General features: G+C 49.7%; 2 protein-coding genes across 3 annotated transcripts; both read left to right on the top strand.

Annotated features, from left to right (window-relative positions):
• Positions 1-837: 837 nt before the first annotated feature.
• LOC119405401 (neprilysin-1) lies at positions 838-8840 on the top strand. The gene is made up of 6 exons (XM_037672241.1): positions 838-1094; positions 3273-3402; positions 4222-4408; positions 5182-5470; positions 6105-7205; positions 8501-8840. The coding sequence occupies exons 1-6, from the start codon at positions 838-840 to the stop codon at positions 8838-8840; spliced, it is 2304 nt and encodes a 767-aa protein (XP_037528169.1).
• A 5017-nt stretch (positions 8841-13857) lies between these two features.
• On the top strand, positions 13858-19398 carry LOC119404824 (uncharacterized). 2 transcript variants are annotated; one of them, XM_037671497.2, is made up of 4 exons: positions 13987-15248; positions 16375-16466; positions 18062-18158; positions 19199-19398. In XM_037671497.2, exons 1-4 carry the CDS (start codon positions 14251-14253, stop codon positions 19323-19325), a joined length of 1314 nt encoding a protein of 437 aa, XP_037527425.1. In that variant the 5' UTR covers positions 13987-14250; the 3' UTR covers positions 19326-19398. The 2 variants fall into 2 exon arrangements, with proteins under 2 accessions (XP_037527426.1, XP_037527425.1); XM_037671498.2 differs by lacking the exon at positions 16375-16466 and having other exon boundaries at positions 13858-15248; positions 19199-19240.
• Positions 19399-19945: the final 547 nt, after the last annotated feature.

The following is a 19945-nucleotide window of genomic DNA, read 5'->3' as shown; positions in this document are numbered from 1 at the left end:
ATGGCTGCTGCTGGATGCCTCATTCTGACCAAGTCACAAAAAACCACAAAAAAATATTTAAAAAATGATGCAGCAGGTCTGGAAAGGCCGGAGCGGGGCGGGGGTATTCCGGACACGGTCAAATTCCAACGCATTGTCATATCTCGTAATGGTGGCATTTTAAGCCAATCACAGAGGGCGTAGCAGCCCTCTGGTCCAATCACAGTTGGCGACATATCGGAACGCGACAGTGCCCGGAATTGTATAGTACTTCAGTAGCCATGGCGCACTACACGAACACGACACAAGGTGAACACAGGACAAGCGCTTTTTCTGTCTTCATCTTGTATCGTGTTCGTGTAGTGCACTATGGTTTCTGAAGTGCGATGAACTACCAACACGACCGAACGCCCTCCCTCCAGAATGGCATCCCAGATAGCACCCCGAGTCTGAATGACTGACTCTGACCGACTGACTTCGACTGGCTGAGTGTGACTGATGGGATGTAACTGATTCTAACTTACTGTGACAGATTGATTGATTCATGTGGCGAGTTAGGCGTGTTGGTAAGTACATAATTATATACTGCAGCGCAAGTACCACACGGACGGAACAGTGCTCGCCGTTGTCGTTTTTTATTCAGTCCATGTGTTTCTTGCGCTGCAGTATAGGCCTGATTGAATGATTGATTGGTTGAATGTCCGTCCGTGTGTTTCTTGCGCTGCACTATAGGCCCAATTGATTGATTGATTGATTGATTGATTGATTGATTGATTGATTGATTGATTGATTGATTGATTGATTGATTGATTGATTGATCGGTTCACCAAAACACGTCGCTCTCTGCTATTAGCGAGGATGTCGTCAGCTCGTGGCAGCGTAGCGGCAAGAAAGAGCCAGGGCGACGTCGCCTTCAAGGACGTCGACAAGAAGACCGACGTCGACACCACGGACAGAGTCGAAGAACCGGAGAGTGACGACGAGTTTTCGCCATCGGTCTTGCGGGCGGGCGTGTTCCGAACCTCGAAGGCCCAGTGGCGACGCTACTCGAAGTGCGTCGTGGCCGGCGGCATGGCGGCGCTTCTAGTGTGCCTCGCCATACCCGCCGGAATTCGGTAAGTGCTGCAAAGCCTTTTAAGGCATCGCTGCGCGGCCTAGCGTTTAGAACTACACAAATCGTTACACAAGAACGTCATTAGCGCTGGATTTGAGCTACGTAGCTCAAATCGAGTGATATTGTCGTTCCTGCGTAACGGTTTATGTAGTTCTAAATCCTGCGCTAAATGCAGCTCCACAATACCTGAGGAAGTGCGTATGGCACGGGCACCCAGCGATTCCCGTTGCGCTATTGTTACTCTACGTCAATGAATGTTCGTAACATCGAAGCCGGAGAAGCACCGGTGGGAGGAGCAATCTTGCGGCTGACGAGGCGGTGGCACCCTCTCTGGCGCAGCGCGGGTGTAAGCCGCATGTTTCCGAAGCGTTCCTATAGCGATCTTAATTTAATTATTGCGATTACTTCTTGGTTATTTCTGTTAATTATATTTTGTTAAACCTCGTTTGTTTACTTTAACCCGGTTTTGAGCATCGCTAGCCCTGTTTCTAGGCCTGTACTGACCACTTAATTGTGAGCGTGATCACACCACACGAGATCCATGGATTAACGACAAGCCGCCCCCCCTCCCCACCCCGAAGTGCTACGCACTTCAAATTCAGCCAGTTCCACGTGGTGGAAACCGCGGACAGCGAAGCAGTAAGAGCGTGAGTGCATGTGATTGTACGGCGGGATCACGTGATCTGCAGGCTCAGGCAATGACGTTTCAGCGAACGCCTCGCGCCACGTGATTTGCCACCTGCGCAGCCGGCATCCTGCCTATTGCGCGCTCCCTGTTATCTACATGACTCACGCTATCACACGCCCATGTGCCTTGTATTGGTTTAATACGGTTAATGTAAGCATCTAATTAATGTAGTTAATGAATGCGCGAATCGCCATGCCTTGGCTCAGTTTCTTATGATTAATGTAAGTTTATAATGAATGTAACTGATGAAAGTGCGAATTGATTTCGCCGTATACTTTGAATATATTTTGAACCGGATGTCACCGTGACATTTTGAGCATCAAGATATTTTTGTTTTATGAATTTCTTGATTGATTCCCCCCTCTGGTCACGTGACGTGCGTGACTACTACTACTACTACTACTACTACTACTACTACTACTACTACGATTACTATTACTGCTACTACTGCTACTACTACTACTACTACTACTACTACTACTACTACTACTACTACTACTACTACCTACTACTGCTACTACTACTACTACTACTACTACTACTACTACTACTACTACTACTACTATTACTACTGCTACTACTACTACTACCGCTACTACTACTACTACTACTACTACTACTACTACTACTACTACTACTACCTATACTACTACTACTACTACTACTACTACTACTACTACTACTACTACTACTACTAACTCTACTACTATTACTACTTACTAGCTACTACTGCTAATACTCTACTGCTACTACGACTACTACTACTACTACTACATACTACCGCTACTACTACTACTACTACTACTACTACTAATACTACATACTATTACTACTACTTACTACTACCGCTACTACTACTACTACTACTACTACTTACCGCTACTATAATACTACTGCCTACTAATTACTACTTACTACTACTACTAGAGAAAGATGGATTTTTTGACTTCAGCGAAGCTGTAAGCTCGTGGGGAATCTTAGTTAGCGGAACGCAAATTATCGTTGTGAAACCGGAACTCGCTCTCTCGTCCTAAATAGCATTTTTCCGGGTTTAGCCACATTCCCGTGCTGAGAAGAAACATAGTATTCTTGGCGAAAATTTACAGACGACCAAACACCGTACAACTTCATAAAACGTATAATGTTCGAGCCTTTGCTAGCCTTTTTTTTTTTAAGCTTGGCTAAACTTAGCTGGGCCGCCCCTCTTTTTAGCTGGGACGCCCGCCAAGTAATAATAGTTTAAAAGTTACAGCTGCACTTAAGTATCCTTAGGTGCTTTGAATGCGAAACTGAATGCGCAGCGACAATATCATGTGGTGATGTCGCGCGACATCACCACGTGAAGTCATCACTTGGTCAAGTGAGTTCTCTTGCTATCGGGTGGTAACGCCGACTCTTGCGGAATGATTCCCTTCATGGGGCATGTAATGGTCACGCTTTTTTCTCGCGAGGAACATACGGCTGCAGCGGCGGGCTTTCGTTTTCGCGCAGATCCTACGTTGGCTGCCAGTCGCCGAATTGCGAGAACTGGCTCGAGGAGATGAGCTACTCCATCGACGCCACCAAGAAGCCGTGCGACAACTTTTACGACTACGTGTGCGGACGCTACTCAAGCGCCTCGGTGAGAAGTTCACTAAGGCGAAAGCCTCAGATGCCTCTTCGAACGCAAAACTTTTCCGTCGGCGTCAGCGCGAAATGATGCGAAAAATCACCATCATGTGACGACATCATCCATCGTATATGACATCATCATGACGTCACAGATCAGCAAAATTTGTAACGTCGTCATGACGACACTATGATGTCACGTGGTGACAAGAGTACATTACAGACTTTTGGGCAAGCTTGGTCGGTACGTTCAATGAGGCCATAGCGCTGAAAAGACAGCGAGCGCACGTCCTGTCGTCTTCTTTCGTCCTTGTCTTATCAGCGCTGTGGCCTCAGCAGATGACGAAGTCGCTTGGTCAAAGATGGGCCGATCCCGGAGGCACTGCAGAACTACGTGAGGTTCACAAAGCTTGCTGCGCCTCTGATCCCAGAGGCAGTGCAAAACCACGTTAGGTGCAGAAAGCATACGGGGGGGGGGGGGGATCAATTCAATTGGCTGCGAAGAAAAAGATGGCTTTAGCATTCGATCGTCTTAGGCGAATACGCAAGGGGCCGTGTGTGTGTGTGTGGGAATGTGTCATTTTCGCGCTTGATTAATTTTCTACCGAAATGAACTACCAACTAGTCCAACAGCAAGTTCTTTTTGAAGATTATGGATGCTTGCCTGGTCTATGCACAATCTGGTTTATAGATTAATCCAGCATGCTTGCCTGGTCTATGCACAATCTGGTTTATAGATTAATCCAGCATTCCGTGAAGCTCGTTCTTACGTTTTACAGACTAGCGAATTGGTATATCTAACGTCCTCAAACGGCGTGACATTCGGGCGCAGGATTCCTTCTTTCCCAACGCCTTTCTGCGCCTCCAAGTCCGCATCTTCCTCTCCTTCTACAAGAGGATCATGTTGCAAGACGTGGACACCTTGCGTGAAGACGAAGGCGAGGACAGCCCGCGTTTCAAGGCCGTGTACATGACGCAGCAATGCCTTCAGGAGGCAATGAACAACGTGGATCGTCTTGGTGCGTCTTCTAACTCGCTGCGCAACGAAAGGATCGCTACCGTTTAGTGAAACGACCGAGAATTTTTTCGTAATTGCGCGAATAAACAGCCCCTGCTCTGCGACTGTTGAATGTTGCTTGTATGGACTTCATAATAATATATACACCTTATTTTAAGGCGAAAGTCTTATATTCCTCATCAAACGCGAAAGTTGAGCGTCCGCGTCAACACAATCGAGTGATGCAAGAAACCATCCCATGTTGACGTCACCACGACGTCAAAAGGCAGCCAAACTTTGTGGCGTCACATGCTGACGTCATCGCATGGTGTCGCTTCGTCAAAGGTGGGCCGATCGCGGAGGAAGTGTAAAACCAGGTGAGCTGCAGAAAGCTTACAATGCCTCCGATCCTGGAGAAGGCGAAAAACCACGTTAGGTCCAGAAAGCTTTCGGAGGGAGTGCTGGGTAGGATCAATACATCGACTGAGAAGGAGACGACGACTGCCGCCTTCGAGTCCTCTTAGGCGAATGCATATGGGACCCTGTGAGTTTTTGTTCCACATGTAGCACAAGGTGGGGAGCGGGGGGGAGGCGCTGCCGCGAACCTTGTCCTTCCCCCTTTCCCTAATGAAAAACCTTGCGCATGCATATGTGAACCGGGTTTGCCTGAAGTGCTCTGATCGAACGGCATTCGCTTCGTTTCCAATTCGGTACACATCGGTAGGACTTGAATTTCAACTTGAAACTATAAAACTTAACTTGAAAGCTTGAACAAGTAAACTTGAAATTGCGCAGACACGCTCAAGGAGTTCCTGGCCACCTACAACCTGTCGTGGCCTCCCGACAAGGAGCGGCTGCCCACGTCTCTTCTGGACACGCTAGTGGAACTGAGCCTGAAGAGGGACATACACGTTCTCTTCCAGTTGCAGCCGGACAAGGACTTCAGCAGGCCAGGATTTCATCTTCTCCATTGGGACATTAACATCCAAGGTGTCGTCGTGTGGCTAATGCTGCGAGGAGTCTTGATAGAGAAGGGAGAATTGGACAAGGCGTTCCGTCAGTCGGCGTTGCTTCTTACTGGCAGGTGTGTTCGAGAGTCTGAGAATATAGATACGTGTGCAATATAGGTATTGCCTTCGAGATTTTCATCATGCTCGGTGTCGCGAACTGAAGATCTCCGAGGCATAGAAAACTGGCTTATATGTGTATACCTTGCAGATGCTTATCCACGCCAAGGAAGTAGCGCGTAGAGCTCACGACATTTTGTTGCGACTTGGGCGAGGCTTCCGTCAGAAACACACCATGTATTTATTTGTTGCTCGTTGTTGTTGAATTCTCTACCACAACTAATTATTTTTAACACATGATAACTGCTTATCTTTAACACGTTGCGTGAATAACTGATGCCCATGTGACGGCCACGATTGCGTTCGCTTCCCGAATCATTGGTAAACATGAACGTGGGCTTCCCAACAACACGCTTTCGCACCAAGCCGTCACTTGGATGCCGCGATTCTGACAATGCCGAGTTCTGGTGCGATTGCATTCACACGGGCTCGTGTAATAACACCTGCCTTGGGTGACAGTGTCTAAAAGCAGAGCTCCGGTATAAACTACAGGTTGCAAATAAGGCTGTTGATAAACTGCGATGATTGTACTTAAGCAATCACTGGCAGCCGCACGCCGTGGCCTATAATGCTGCCCCTTTTCACTCGCAGAGAACTGCCGCCTCAGCTGATCACGCGCATCATCGACCTGGACAGCCGCTTCCTCGCGGTCACCGTGTTGCCGCTTCTGGCTGTGCGAAACAACCAGACCCTCGAATACGTCAAGTTCTCGGACGCGGACTCGATCACGCTGCAGGCGAACAGCACCGTCCGTTTGCTGCACGCCGTGAATCGCTTGCTGCCCGCGGACCGGCAGCTCACGGCCGACGACCGGATGATCGTGAAGAACAAGTTCATCCTACCATTTATCAGCGAAATCGTGCTCGGCGAACACTCCGGCTCGGAGACGGTGGCCGGCTACGTGGCTTTCCTCGTCGCCCTCCAACTGGCGCCGGCCATGTCCGGCAGGTACTTGGAATCGCTCGTTCCCAGCGAAGCCGTCAGTTTCGTCGTCCGTCTACTGATGTGCTTGATCGTTCCCAACCAGCAGCTGTCGTACGCCATGGTGGACCTCTTCGTCGACTGGTTCGTCGAGAACGACAAGCTAGCCGCCATTCGCGCCATGTCCGCGGCGCTCTGGAAGGCCACGGAGTCCATCATCACCGACCTGTCCTGGATCGACGAGACGACGCGCAAGAAGGGACTCGAACACATTCGGCGTCTCGGGCGCGTCGTCGGCCACCCGTTCAACTTGTCCGACGCGAAGCGGGAACTGCGCGAACACTACGCCTTCGTGCCGAGGCTTCCGGCCAGTCACGCCGACATGTTCACAACGGTGCACGACGCCCACGCGAGGCGACGGCTGGAGCTGCTGAAGGCGACCAAACCCTCGGTGAGACAGGAGGACCCTGAGCAGCCGATGATCTTGGTGAACGCGTTCTACGTGCCCATCTACCACTGGGTCTTCATCATGGACGGCATCATGTTCGCCCCCTTCTATACGCTCACGGTGCCCGAGTCGGTCAACTACGGCGCCTTGGGTCACGTGGTGGGCCACGAAGTGACACACAGCTACGACCCTGTGCTCGGCGTCTTCAACGCATCCGGCCTGAAGGACGACTGGTGGAGTCCGAAGTCAAGGGAGCTGTTCGACAAGCGCATCCAGTGCTTGCGCGACCTCTACAACGAGGTCCCGTGGTCATACGGCGTCAGGTAATTGACTATACCAAGGGTACTGTCCTGAACATCGCTTAATTTCGCCACTTAATGCAGATGTGATTAGAGACAGAGAGACGGAACTATTTTTTGTCCTTGCGGGGGTCAAGGGTGGCGGGGGCCGGGAGTCTAGCCCTGCCGGAGCCTCCCTTTCTAGGAAGGCGGCCAGACCTTGAGTCTTGACGGCGTCTTCGGCCAGCTGGACTACCCAGAGTCTGTCCTCCGGGCACGCGCTGAACAGCATAGCCTCCCACTGCTCGAGCGTAGTTATCTTAAATGTAGGGTTGGTGCTGTGTTTAATGGTGTGTGTCGCTGCGGGACAGGCCCAGATAATGTAGTCGAGGTTGGCGCGAGCCGCCCCCCTCAAGCTTTCCATCGTGGTGTATAAACGTCTGTGCAGCGTGGGTGTGGGGACTGTGCGTGTCTTTAAAACCACACAGGGTCCCTTATGCATTCGCTTAAGACGACTCGAAGGTGAAAGCCATCTTCTTCCTTCGCAATCGGTGTATTCATCCTCCCTGCCCAAAGCTCTCTGCACCTAATGTGGTTCTGCACTGCCTCCAGGATCGGAGGCATTGCAAGCTTTCTGCACCTCGCCTGGTTTTGCACTGCCTCCGTGATCGGCCAACCTTTGAGCGGGCGATGATGTCATGTGATGACGTCACGCATTTTTGTGATCTGTCGCATCATGATGACGTCGTATGGGGGCGTCATCGCGTGGTGATGATTTTTTGCGTCGCTCGTGTTGACGCCGACGCCGTTGGACGCCGAGGCATCTAAGGCTTTCGTCTTGAAAATCGCCACGTTGTCGACTGGCGCTTATTTAGTGACTCTTCAGGTAGTGGAATCGGAGCTGCTATCTCCGATTTGACTGTACGCTAAGGTGTACCCCCGTATGCAAATGAACTTAGGGACACTCTTGCGAAGCTTGTGCCAACGGCTGCATCGCGGCGTATCATTGTTGATATCATGTTGTTGTTTATGCTGTACTAAACATTTGACGCGAATCGTACTGTAACTTGTTTATGTTTACTACTGGATTGATCTTTACTGAACCTTTGTTTTGCTCACGTTTGTTGTGATAATATTCTGATGTGCATATTCGTGCTGTGAACGTCGTATGCTGCCAATGTAACGGTCTTCAGGGACCAAGTCAAGCTGCCAAGAGCAGGTTTTAGTCCTGAATACCATCTAGAATTTTCTGGTGATATAAACTTTTCATTGATTGATTGATTGATTGATTGATTGATTGATTGATTGATTGATTGATTGATTGATTGATTGGCGTGAAGGTACGGCGACAGTGCTCTGTCCGAGAACTTCGCCGACTGCGGCGGCTTGGAGAAGGTGATGAGGGCCTTGCGCGAACTGGGCCCGCAGCCTGGCGTAACGCTGGGCGAGCACAGCTTTACGGCCCAGCAGGCGTTCTTCGTCAGCAGCTGCTTCAAGTGGTGCGCCAAGTACGTTCCGAAGCCTGCGGCCGGCGAGCAGCCCGACGACATTGCGAAGATCTACTCGCCCTTGAACATGCGTTGCAACGTTCCCCTGATGAACACACCGGCGTTTGCCGACGCCTTTGGCTGCGCACCGGGCACGATCATGAGCCCGAAAGTGCGCTGCCAACTCTTCTGACCGAACTCTTACAATTTATTTTTTAGCGGTTACAATAAATATGATGTGATAACGAGCAGTCTCGGAAGGAGTAGACGTATACAATATAGTGCTGTCGTCACAGTAAGCCTGACTAAGCCCACTGCAGGGCAAAGGCCTTACCCATATTTTAACAGTGTATTCTATTCAAGTCGAACCTGCGCTGTCTGCATGTTTCTCCGAAGTTATGATAAAGATGAGAATTAATGATGATAATGATTAGGATGCTTGAAATTCTGATGGCGAGGCTCATGCTGATGATGCTAAATAATGATGTTGACGCTAAATGTTGGCGATGATGATGATGCTCGACGTGAGATTAATCGTACATTCGGGTCGTTGTTGCAGAGCACTCCGGAGGCTCTGAAGAATTGATGCAAAAGAGCAACTAAGCGTTACTACTTATATAAACGGGTCGGTAGGTGATAAGGAAGGAGGTAGGTGACTTGCATATACTTGCTTGTTCTCGTTGTAGAGCTTTAAAGCTGTTCAATTGAACACTTTCAAACACGATCAGAGCGCTCTCAAACAAGTCGAATATGCCGTAAGCTGTCTAACTCGACGCTCACATACGATCGCTCGCTCACATCCTCACTGTGCGACGGTTCTCACGCTGTGTAACTGGCTGAGTTTTTCTCCAATCAACCCGGTCCTCAGGGGTGTAGCCAAGGGGGGGGGGGGTTGAACCCCCCTTGGCTACGCCCCTAAGGATCGTGACCGTAAACGTAATCAACGTAATGAGCTTGTTCAGACGTTGTTCTATTTAGCCTAAAGTACGTAACGTTTGAGGCGTAAATGTTGGCGGGCCCGCGACTTTTACGACAACTACTGATGCGACCGTTACGTACGACCAATGGGCAAAGCAGTTTCGGTTTTCATTTTCCGTTCACGGGGCTTCCGACCTCCCCACATTCCGCGTCTTCATGCGCGTCTTGCAAGTCATGCAGTAGCGTGTCTGTGCAGTTGGTTTGCCGGTGTTTATTGCGTTGCGTGCCCGTGGCCTGTAACCATTTGTACGGTTGCCAACTTATTGGCAACCGTACAAATTACGCGGTTTCTTTGTTGCTAAGGTACGAAGCACCTTGATTTATTACTCAGCCTAAAAACGAAAAAAAAAAAAACTCATTACGCGCGGTAAATATCATTGAACTATTTCTTGGTGCGGACGCATCTACCGCAAGAAGTCTCGCTACCTTGCATAATATGAAACGAAGTTATAGTACACCGGCGCTTCAAGCGTTCGCGCAGCGCCCGCTTTCATTCCCGCACAGACGAACGAACGCTAGCCACGCTAGCTGCTCGTGACGCCAGCGTTCGCGACTGCCGGCACGTCGTGTCTTTTTTTTCGTCATACGTTTCCATATCTATAGGTCATTTGGGGCTTGATCATCCTTGTACGTACTTCTCAACTCCTAGTATATTGCATTTCATACGTATGCGGCGTAAACGACCGTACAGAGCGTAGGTTTTGATGCGTCGACCGCGTCTCTCGACGCGCCGCCGAGGTCCGATGACGGCGTCATCGACGTTTTTAAGGTTGCTGCGATGCAAGAAATCGGTGCGTGCGAACTTCTCGCCGCTCGCGGCAGATTTGCGAGCGAATTTCTTTCCCGCGGGATTACGACAAGCTCGTCAACGTGTTGATGCGTGAACGGTCCTGGAATGTTTCCAGCAGGTAAGCGATCACGCGGCGGGCTGTTGCACGCGGTTCGGCGGGGCTAGTGTGTCTCGATGCGTGCGCCTCTGGTACACTTGCAGCGCCGCCGCTGCCGTCCGCGTGTCTTCAATTATATGTGTTAGAACGCGTGCGAATGTGTGGCATCGTAATTTTAAGCGTGAGTCCAGCGATTGTCGGCCAGGTTATTTGTTCTCGTGGCATTAGCCTTATCTTCTTGTGACTTTATTCATTACGCTGTATCATTACTTTGCAAGAGATCGCGTTATTTTTGGTTCTAAATGCGTGAATAAGTATCCGAGCACGCTCATGTAATCACTGTAAGTTGTTGCACTTACAACGAAATTAGTTGTTGAAGATCAGCACTTTTACGGAGTTACAAGGCTGTTTGAACTATAGACGAATGCAATGATACCACGAAGCTTCCCTGTTATGGATTAACAACCTGATACGGCTGCAGCTTGCAGACAGAGGGCCCTTTAACAGTCTGGCCCTTTAAATGTATAACGGCTAAATGTAAATGTAAAAGAAGGCAGGAAGTTGTGTATAGAAGTCGGGAAATCACGTGCGCCCCCCTTACCATGCGGTAATCCACCAACAGCGTAAATTTAGAAGCAAAAGATAACTGATCAAGGCACCTGATCACGCGTACGCTTGCTGGCGCACGCCAGCTGGCGTTTGCGCTTCCATGCGCCCGTGCCCGCGCAGACGGAACGCGGCACACAGCGTGTATTATAGTGTACTACAATAATTCTAGTACACTATAGCGTGTATACGTCCGAACACCGTGGTCTGAACGCGAGAGAGCGCTGCATCTGTCCCCATTTCGTCCATATAGCGTCGAACGCTTGCCAAGTGCACAACGCGTTGTGTGGACTACTCCATCGTACTCGTACATAAGTTCGCGCTGTCGCGTTACGTGGTGAGGAGTGGCTTCGTCCCTGCACAAGCTGTATCGACGGATTTATATGTGAAATCCAGATCGCGTATTTCGGAGCGCTGTCGATAGCCCAAATCGAAGCCACGTGTGTCATGGCGTCTAGCTTGATGAGCCTGGAGTGAGCTTGCGCAACCCCCTCCCCCCCCCCCCTCGTCATCGAAGGGGGCGCCGAGTCAGCCCCATACCTATGCTCAGTCGTACCTGTGTCCTCATAGTTTAAAGTTCAAGATCATGGCCATGTAGGTCTTTGACTATAACAACTGCCGAGGACCCCTGATGTCGCATTCGAAAGAGCCGTTTACTCCCCACCTATGCCGCCGGAAAGCCGGGTACTAAAGTCAAACCGCTCTGACAAGCTCAGCGTTGCATGCTTCATTTTCATTTGGAATCCATGCGAAGACATCTTTTTTTTCGGACTCGGCCACTTTGACTGGGAAGGGGGTGAAAGGGCGAGGGCTGCGCTCAAGGGAGAGCGAAGGGAATACAGCGCAAGATAAGACGGGGACAAGAAATTAAGGCACAAAAGTATCGTGAGTCAGCGCTCTGTGTGCGTCGTCCTTCCTTGTCCCCGTCTTATCTTGCGCTGTATTCCCTTCGCTCTCCCTTGACAGCCACGGAAGAGTTCAGATTCATTCCCGGTTTCATTTGCACTGGCAGCGCATATGTACTTAGCAGCTTGATCTTGTCGCTGGGCAGTAGTTGGTTCGTAGTGTTCAGCCAGGTCATAAGCTATGGCCTATTAGCGCAAAATATAATAATAAATATACAGGCGTGATGGGGGGGAGGACGGAATGGGAGAAAGAGAAGCGAGGGGAATGCTAACCATTACTTTAGCGCTTTCCTTTCTTGTCCACCTGAGATATCATTTGTGGTCGTTTGAACACACACACACACACACACACACACACACACACACACACACACACACACACACACACACACACACACACACACACTTCCTGTTCTACATTGCAAGAATTTCGATTTCCACAGAAGTCTGTTTTGTCATCCGTGAAGAAAAGTTCAAGCTGCATGCTTAAATAGCGAAAGGAGGTCACACAAAAAAAAGAAACTGAGCAACGAAGAATAGACTGTTGGCCGAGTTGTTAATGCGCGATAATTAAAAAGAGCTCGAAATAACGCTGGACGAGACGAAGAAAGCTAGATGACAAGCGGAACTGACAACTGAACTTTTATTGAAGAAAAATGTGCGCATCCAGGCACCTTATCTCAGTGTTGTTTGACGCGAGCTTGGCCACTCACCAGCTTTCAAAATTAAGAAAGCTTCAACGAGCCCTCGTGCCGTCTGGTCCCCATGGCGTGCGAGCACTTTGGCATCAGACTGAAGTGAACTGCAACCAAGGGTGTGTTGGGCTTCGTCTTGTCCCAATCATCATGAGAAACGGAACCATTTCGCTCTGGCGAGCATACGACGGAGCGACGACGGGTTTCTTTATCGCCAAGAAAGTTTGCGAGCGCGGCCGGGCGATCCAGATGTTGTAGCCCGTACCATCGGCCTCCGTTAGCGCATGACTTCGCGTTTTTGTGTCGCGAACGGGCGCGCAGCCCCACGCGTCGACTTTCGACGGCAGATCGAAATCGTCGCAATTGCGCGACATCGCGGCAGGTCGTCACTAGGGAGCCGCCACCTTCGACGGTTCGGTGAGTAGGATTTACCGTTGCCCTGTCGGCCGGATGATTAACTATACGCGAATTCCTCGTTGCGTATACGAACCGTAGCGAACGATCTAGGTGCGCGCAGAATAGTCAGTCGTGCATACAGAAACCTCAGTTGTGTTTAACGCCACTGAAATTTGAAACCTCCAGCTGCGATCAAGCTCGGCGAGCTAGACGCCAATGTAGACATGGCTTCTGTCTGGGGTTTTTACGCGTCAAGACGACGATATGACTACGAGGCGCGCCGAAATGGAGAGCTCCGGGAATTTCGACCACCTGGAGTTCTTTAACGTGCACCTAAACGTGACCTAAACCTATGCACACGGGCCTGTACTATTTCACCTCCATCGAAATGCACCGCCGTTGCCGGAATTCGAGCTTCATCGCAGCGGCCCCCTCCCTCTAAATCAAAGCATGGGACAGACTTGCAGACGACGATACAGAGTGATTATAACAAGGACAACAAAGGAATGAAGACCACGGGACAAGCGCTGTTCTTCGTTCCTTTGTTATCCTTGTTAGAATTGCTCTTTTTCATCATCTGCCTTGATTATGACCAACCAGCCCTCATCAAGTTGTTACTAATGCTAATGCTTAGGTGAAGCAGCTGTGGGCGCTCTAATCAAAGTATAGCTCTTTGTCGTCGAGCAAAGATCGTGCCTTTTATTTCTTTATCCGAACCTATATACTTCCTTCTATTCTGACTTCGCTATGCAACTTTGCGTCAGGAATAACGTGGTATAACCGAAATAGCTGGGTGTTAGCTGAGTGACGACGCTGTCGTAGTTCACCGAATGCCCAGAGGCGTGACGACGAATGATTGTGCACTCTTATCGCAAACTGGCGCCGCTGCGCTGAGCGCATGACCACATTCAGTTCGTTGCTGCCGCTGTATCGGAACACTCGCAGGTATCCCGGTCGCTTCTTGGTTACCGGCCAGGTACCGACCTCGCCGCCACTTCTGAGGACGTCAGACGTCTAGCGTGTGCGCTTCGTCGTCAAGAGCGGAACCGGGACCAGTCCTACAACTTGCAGTGTCCCCGTTGAATCCTCTCTGGGGGCGCCAGACGTCTCGAGTCTGCTTCGTCATTCAAGACTGAATGGGAATCACTCGTACAACTCGAACCTTCAAAAAAGGGAGTGTCGAAGGACTAGACATGACTTCGCAAAGTGACTTCGGCTCCTCGGAGTTCCGTTGCGGCCCCTGTGAGCACTCGGTGCCTTCGCTGCGTCTCAAGTCAATCGCTCTGGCTGACGTGCGGCGCTTCGACGCCTCCGGCGAACAGAAGGTCTTTCCGTACGAAAACCGTTATTGCGAACCGTACCAGCCGCACGCCTGCAGCCCACCGTCTGACAAGGATATGCGGCGTTATTCTCAGAGCGAGGCAAGCCGTTCTTACGCGAGGAGTACCGCGGGCGGTGTCTGGTACCTAAGGGACAGCGCACCGGTCGACGTCAACTGCGGACTTTTCTCTCCGCCGTCGCGGCACGCGGAGTTGTGTTCCGGAGACCTAGACTCGGAACCTTTCGACGCCTGCGGTGAGACGGAAAGGCTTATGAAGATTCAGTACATGGCTGAAGAGCTGGTGGCCCGCGAGACGGCCGTAGCTGCCAATTACCAAGACGCCGACTTGAAAGAAGTCGACGCTGGAGCTTGCTGCCCGACTCCAGAGCAACCGAGTCCGGCCAAGTCGCCGTTCCCGTCGATGGCCTCGCTGAGCTTGAAGTCCCTGGTGGAGTCGTCGCTTATGCCCCTGGCCGAAGCCGCGGACACTTCCGTTCGTGCGTCCGTCCAGGAGACCGGCGTGTCTTCCGCCACGACCTCAGCGGATGCTTCGAAGAAGCAGCCGACGACTGAATCCGCCGGGGCGTCGTCGCCTCCTACGTCTGACGGATTCGACGTCGCCAGTGGCTCGAATGGTTCTCCCAGAGGACATTCCTCGAGTGCTGCGGCGACTCAGAGCTGCGGTCGTCGAAAGAAGGCGGTTCCGCGAAAGAGTCCCACGGCCGACGACCCCAACTTCAAGGGCGCCGTGGTTCACATGCGGCTCGAGATGGTCAACGGAGAGCCCAAGCTCAAGATGGAGCATTACTACAAGTGAGATGGCTTACTCATCGCTATAGGATAAAAAAAAGCGTTTTTCTTTTCATTGTTTTTCATCGCCACACAGTCATCGTTAAAACAAAGAAAAATATCTGTGCGAAGCCAGCGTACACAAATCGATGATAAGGGCTTCATTTTTTGTCCGAACGAATGGATGAAATAAAAGAGCATAAAAACGGCTTCTTGCTGTCTCCGGTTGAAAAGTTACATTGGCAGCGGCAGCAGTCGCTTATATCTCGACACGGATTCGTGATTGGTGAAGCGCAACAAATCGGGCCATATTCTTTTCGCTCCTTATCAAGCGCCGCGTCGCCCAGACATAAGCGCGAAGAAAAATCGGAACAGCATTTGTTGGGGATTCCGGTCGCGGCTTTCAATGATGGTCGTACAACTTTTTTCCCGCGAACTGCTTGAAATGTATGCCCTCTCTTCGTTCGGAATTCGAGTGAACCGCTATGCAGTGTTAGTGCACAGCGGTGAGTTGAATCCGAAGCATGTGTGTCTTCCCTTGTAACATAAAAACCATTTGTCTTGTATTAATACTTACACCACTATTTCACAGCGACAAAAGCATCACCTTTACTGCGAGAAGGCGCTTGGTAAGCGAGAATAAGCGAAAAAAAAAAACGCAGGCGGCGCCATCACCTTGAGGTTTCCGCACAAACTCGTCGTGACGTCACAGATTTTGAAAGCCTACGTAATTTATCGATGAAAATGAGCTACGTTCCGTTATAAGACGATACGTAGCAGTGCTTAGGAAGCTATACTGAGCCGAAGGGGTGAAAATACGAAAAGAAACATAGAAATTTGTGACGTCACACTGAAATACAGCTACTGTGGCTTCGGTGCGAAATTCAAGACAACAAAAGAAAGTTCAACCTTCATTTGCTCTTCTAATGCGATTAACGTAAGATGGCCGAAGTGAGGACAATGCTGTTCTGAGAGAATAAGTTATCAGTGCCAACTGACTTGGTGTTTCACTTTGCTGTGCCTTTGAAGTGGACCCACTACTAGAAATTAACAGATGAGATACCTTTTTTTGTTCGTGGTCAGCATGATCTACGCAGTCGACTTGCGAGAGCTCGGCGTGTTCAACAACACTGTTATTTGTCCGTTGCAGCAACATGCAGCGACGAGGCGTTCTGCGACCCGAGATAAGCGAATCCGAAGACGAGATTGAGTTCACCAGAAGGGAGGACGTTGAACAGCAAGGTGAAAGAAACGAAGGCCTTGGCGCTGCGTTTTATGGCTCTTCTGATACCTTTAAAGTTCACGGCTGTAGCTTGTCGGTATATGCGCATGATTGCCTTTTGACGAATTACGAGGCGTGAAGCTCAGCGTCCTGTTTGGTGGCGCCACCTGGTGGGGCAGTGCTTAACTAAGACGCAGACTGATTTCACGGAGGCTGTGCAAAGCTATCCTTGCTTTCGCGTGATCCCCCCGATGCCCATCTAGGCCACGTGGTCGTAATGATGACCTGATGGCATGGCATTGTAATGCAATATCTTTGCCCAGCAAAACCCGTTGAAGGTACCTCGACATTACATAGGTGTTGTGATTCAAAGCGGAGGGAGGTTTTAAGTTGTCAGAGACGTTTGGAGTATCGGTGCAAAAAAAAAAAAAAAACTGTAGTCGTTGCAGGCATAGGGTACAAATAAAGTTAAATGCTTAAAAAAAAACCATAGGTAGCTGAAATTTTAGACTTCAGTTTGCGTATGTTATGAGAGCCTGACTGGAACAAACACGCTCGTAACTATTGGTTACCGCCCCGTTTCGATGGCGATGTCAACAACTATCAACAGATATGCCAGTTTGTCCTTTATTGTTGTTGTTCTTTAAGTACGACTGTTATGACGTTGCTCGCCGGACATTTCGTTTTAAAGCTTCGCTTTAAAGCCGACATATGGCCGACACAGATCCTGGACTTTGATGCCGGGACTGCGGCTGCTGCTGCTGCTTGCTCACGCACAGGGTAACAATCCCATAACAAATCGGCAAATATGTAGTGTCACCCGTGTGTTCGGCCGGTTGCTGTCTCCGTCCTGACGGAATTACCCCCTTGAATCACGCGGTACCCCGTCTGACCCCAGGGGATGACGTGAAGAAAATGGGTCTAATCCTGGTTGTCAAATGCATAGTTCCATAACAGCACACTAGAGGGAAATCTGGCGCTAGCTTCTATGGGAGCTGCAACGCACGGCGCTTCATGCCAGCGTGGGAATGATGGGCAGTGCGTGGATTTGCCTAAGCTTCGTTCATTCTGCTCCGTGTGGCCGGCAGCCGTTTTGTCGCAAGGCGAAGTTAAGCTGATGTTCAACCGTCCCACTTCACCACCTTGATAGCCTGATGAATTTGAATCAGCTCACGAGGTTCACATCGAGCCGTTCTCTAGCTCATCTGAAACCAAAAGCCAAATCACAATAAACAAAGCCGCAACTGCGTTCGAGGACGCAAGCACGAAGATTAGATAAATACACTTGCTACCGATCATTTACAGTGAACTAGAAGAGTTCACTATACATCATTCCCATGGTGGCTGGACGATCGCTGCGCCACAATTCCTTCTAGTAGATATTGTAGGAAACTCTGTGGTCAAATTGTCCGCAGTGGCTTCGTGCTGGTTTCTTCATGTGTACCACTGATTTTTCGCCACAGGCACGAAGTTTCTTTGTTGAAAAACGACTTCGAGGACATATGAACAGTTTACAACAGTTAATTAACTGGATCACAAAAGTTTTGCTTTACCCATAAGATTCCAAAGAGCGTCGTTGCATGTGAACTATACTTCTTTTTTTTTTTTTTTTCAGTTTCAGACAAACAGTGCGCGTCTTGCGCCACGAAGCTAACACCGCTATGGAGAGACGCCGAAGACGGCACGCCGTTATGTAACGCGTGCGGCATCAGGTACGTGACTTCACTGAATTCTTTCACGTTATATTGATATGACCGCGTGATCAAAGCTGCAGTGTTTTGAAGGAAACTTGGTGCTGACGTCGTGCTGTTTATTTAAAGCGGGGACCTCAAACAAGCGGCCCGGCCCACACAGGACTGTCTTCGTCCCTTGCTCTTTAAATTTTCTTAACAAGTATAGCCTTGTCACATTTAGAGGTCCAAGGGTTCCGCGACACTTAGTTCACTTTTAATGAACTCGCAAAACACTTCCATATGGAGAGGAGTGTATTTCCCCCGCCGCACAAAACGCTCACGAGACGTACCGCAGGCTATGACCGTTAGGACGCTACAGTCTAACTCCTATCCTAATCTTGCTTTCGTGCACTGCCTGTTCTCAAGTGAATTTAGCTCACAGTGCACTCGCTGCGAGGGGAAGTGCAATCTAGAGCACATGCTCTGGCGATGCCCCTGGTTACGTGGGGACAAACCTCACGGAACAAAAATGGAGCTCGGCCCTCAAGAGCTCGGAGTATCATCATCAACTGTCCAGAGAGAGCTGTCCAGAGAGGCTGTCCAGAGAGAGCCAGCGATGCGGCGGTTAGGCTAGGTCTAACTGTCCCCACGTGGGAGCGCCCCGTGGTGTCACCCTAAGGGGTGGCACTTCTCCGGATCTTTAAATAAAGTTCTTCGTACCGTATCCTATGTTCATGAGCTACACAGATGTGACTGGGCTCAAGAATCTTTTTTTTTTTCGTGAGGTACCCCATGGGGTCGCGATGCGTTAAAACATAACCGTGGAACAATAACCCTATACTTCAGAATCGGCGTTGAGATTTGGGTCCTTCTGGAGAGCAGTAGCGGTATCTTTCTGACGTCGAATCCCCTTCAGAGATGACCCATATATGAGATATGGGAAAGACCTTTGAAATGGCAACGTTAGCTGACGTTTTGTTGTGTGCGCCTCGTGATAGCCGAGGCCGTGGTTTCGGTACTTAAGATACTCCCGCAATTTAATCAATTTCGCTCCTGTTTGTTTCTCGCTGCGGACGCAGGTACAAGAAGTACAAAGTGCGCTGTACCCGCTGCTGGCACATTCCCAGGAAGAATGATAACACCGGCGGCGACTGCAAGGAGTGCGGTGGCACACTGCGTTTCGTCGTGCGAAAGTCGACAAACTGAAAGTTGTTTTTTTTTCTATATCATTTTGCTTCGGGCAGCGTACCGCAAGCTACCTCTGTATAAAGGCTATGTGACACATTCGCCGTGTACATATAATGTTTGTTTTCCTGCAGATGCTGAAGAATACCTAAGCTCGTAAAAAAATATATGTTCAATAAACGTTTGTCGATTAGTGACTGCTCTTCTATTGTAAGGCTGGTGTTTTGCCCTTACATATACGCGTGCGACATGTGCTCCTTCGGGTAGAATATATTGCTATTCGTTAGAGGCACGTGGTAACCACGTAGTGGTGGCTTAGCGGCATAGCTGTAGCGCTGCTAAACTAGACGACGCGGATTCGACTCCCGGCCGCACTCGACGAGGGCGAAGTGTAAGGACGTGCACCCCCTGTACTGGTCAGAACTAAAATATATAGAAGGAACAGAGCAAGTCATAAAGAGCAAGAGAGATAAAGAAGCAGAAAGAGGTAGAATGGAAAGAAAGAGAAATATAGACAGAGCGAGGAAGAGAAATATATAGAACTAAATAGAGAGAAAAAGAAATAGAAAAACAGATACAAAGGAAGATATACGAAAGAAACAGAGAGAAAGAGAAGAATCAAGATAAGGAAGAGCGCTCAG

Source organism: Rhipicephalus sanguineus, chromosome 9, assembly GCF_013339695.2.
Source record: "Rhipicephalus sanguineus isolate Rsan-2018 chromosome 9, BIME_Rsan_1.4, whole genome shotgun sequence".
Classification (NCBI taxonomy): Eukaryota; Metazoa; Arthropoda; class Arachnida; order Ixodida; family Ixodidae; genus Rhipicephalus; species Rhipicephalus sanguineus.
The sequence above is the reverse complement of the archived record's forward strand: the minus strand, read 5'-3'. Positions and strand labels throughout refer to the sequence as shown.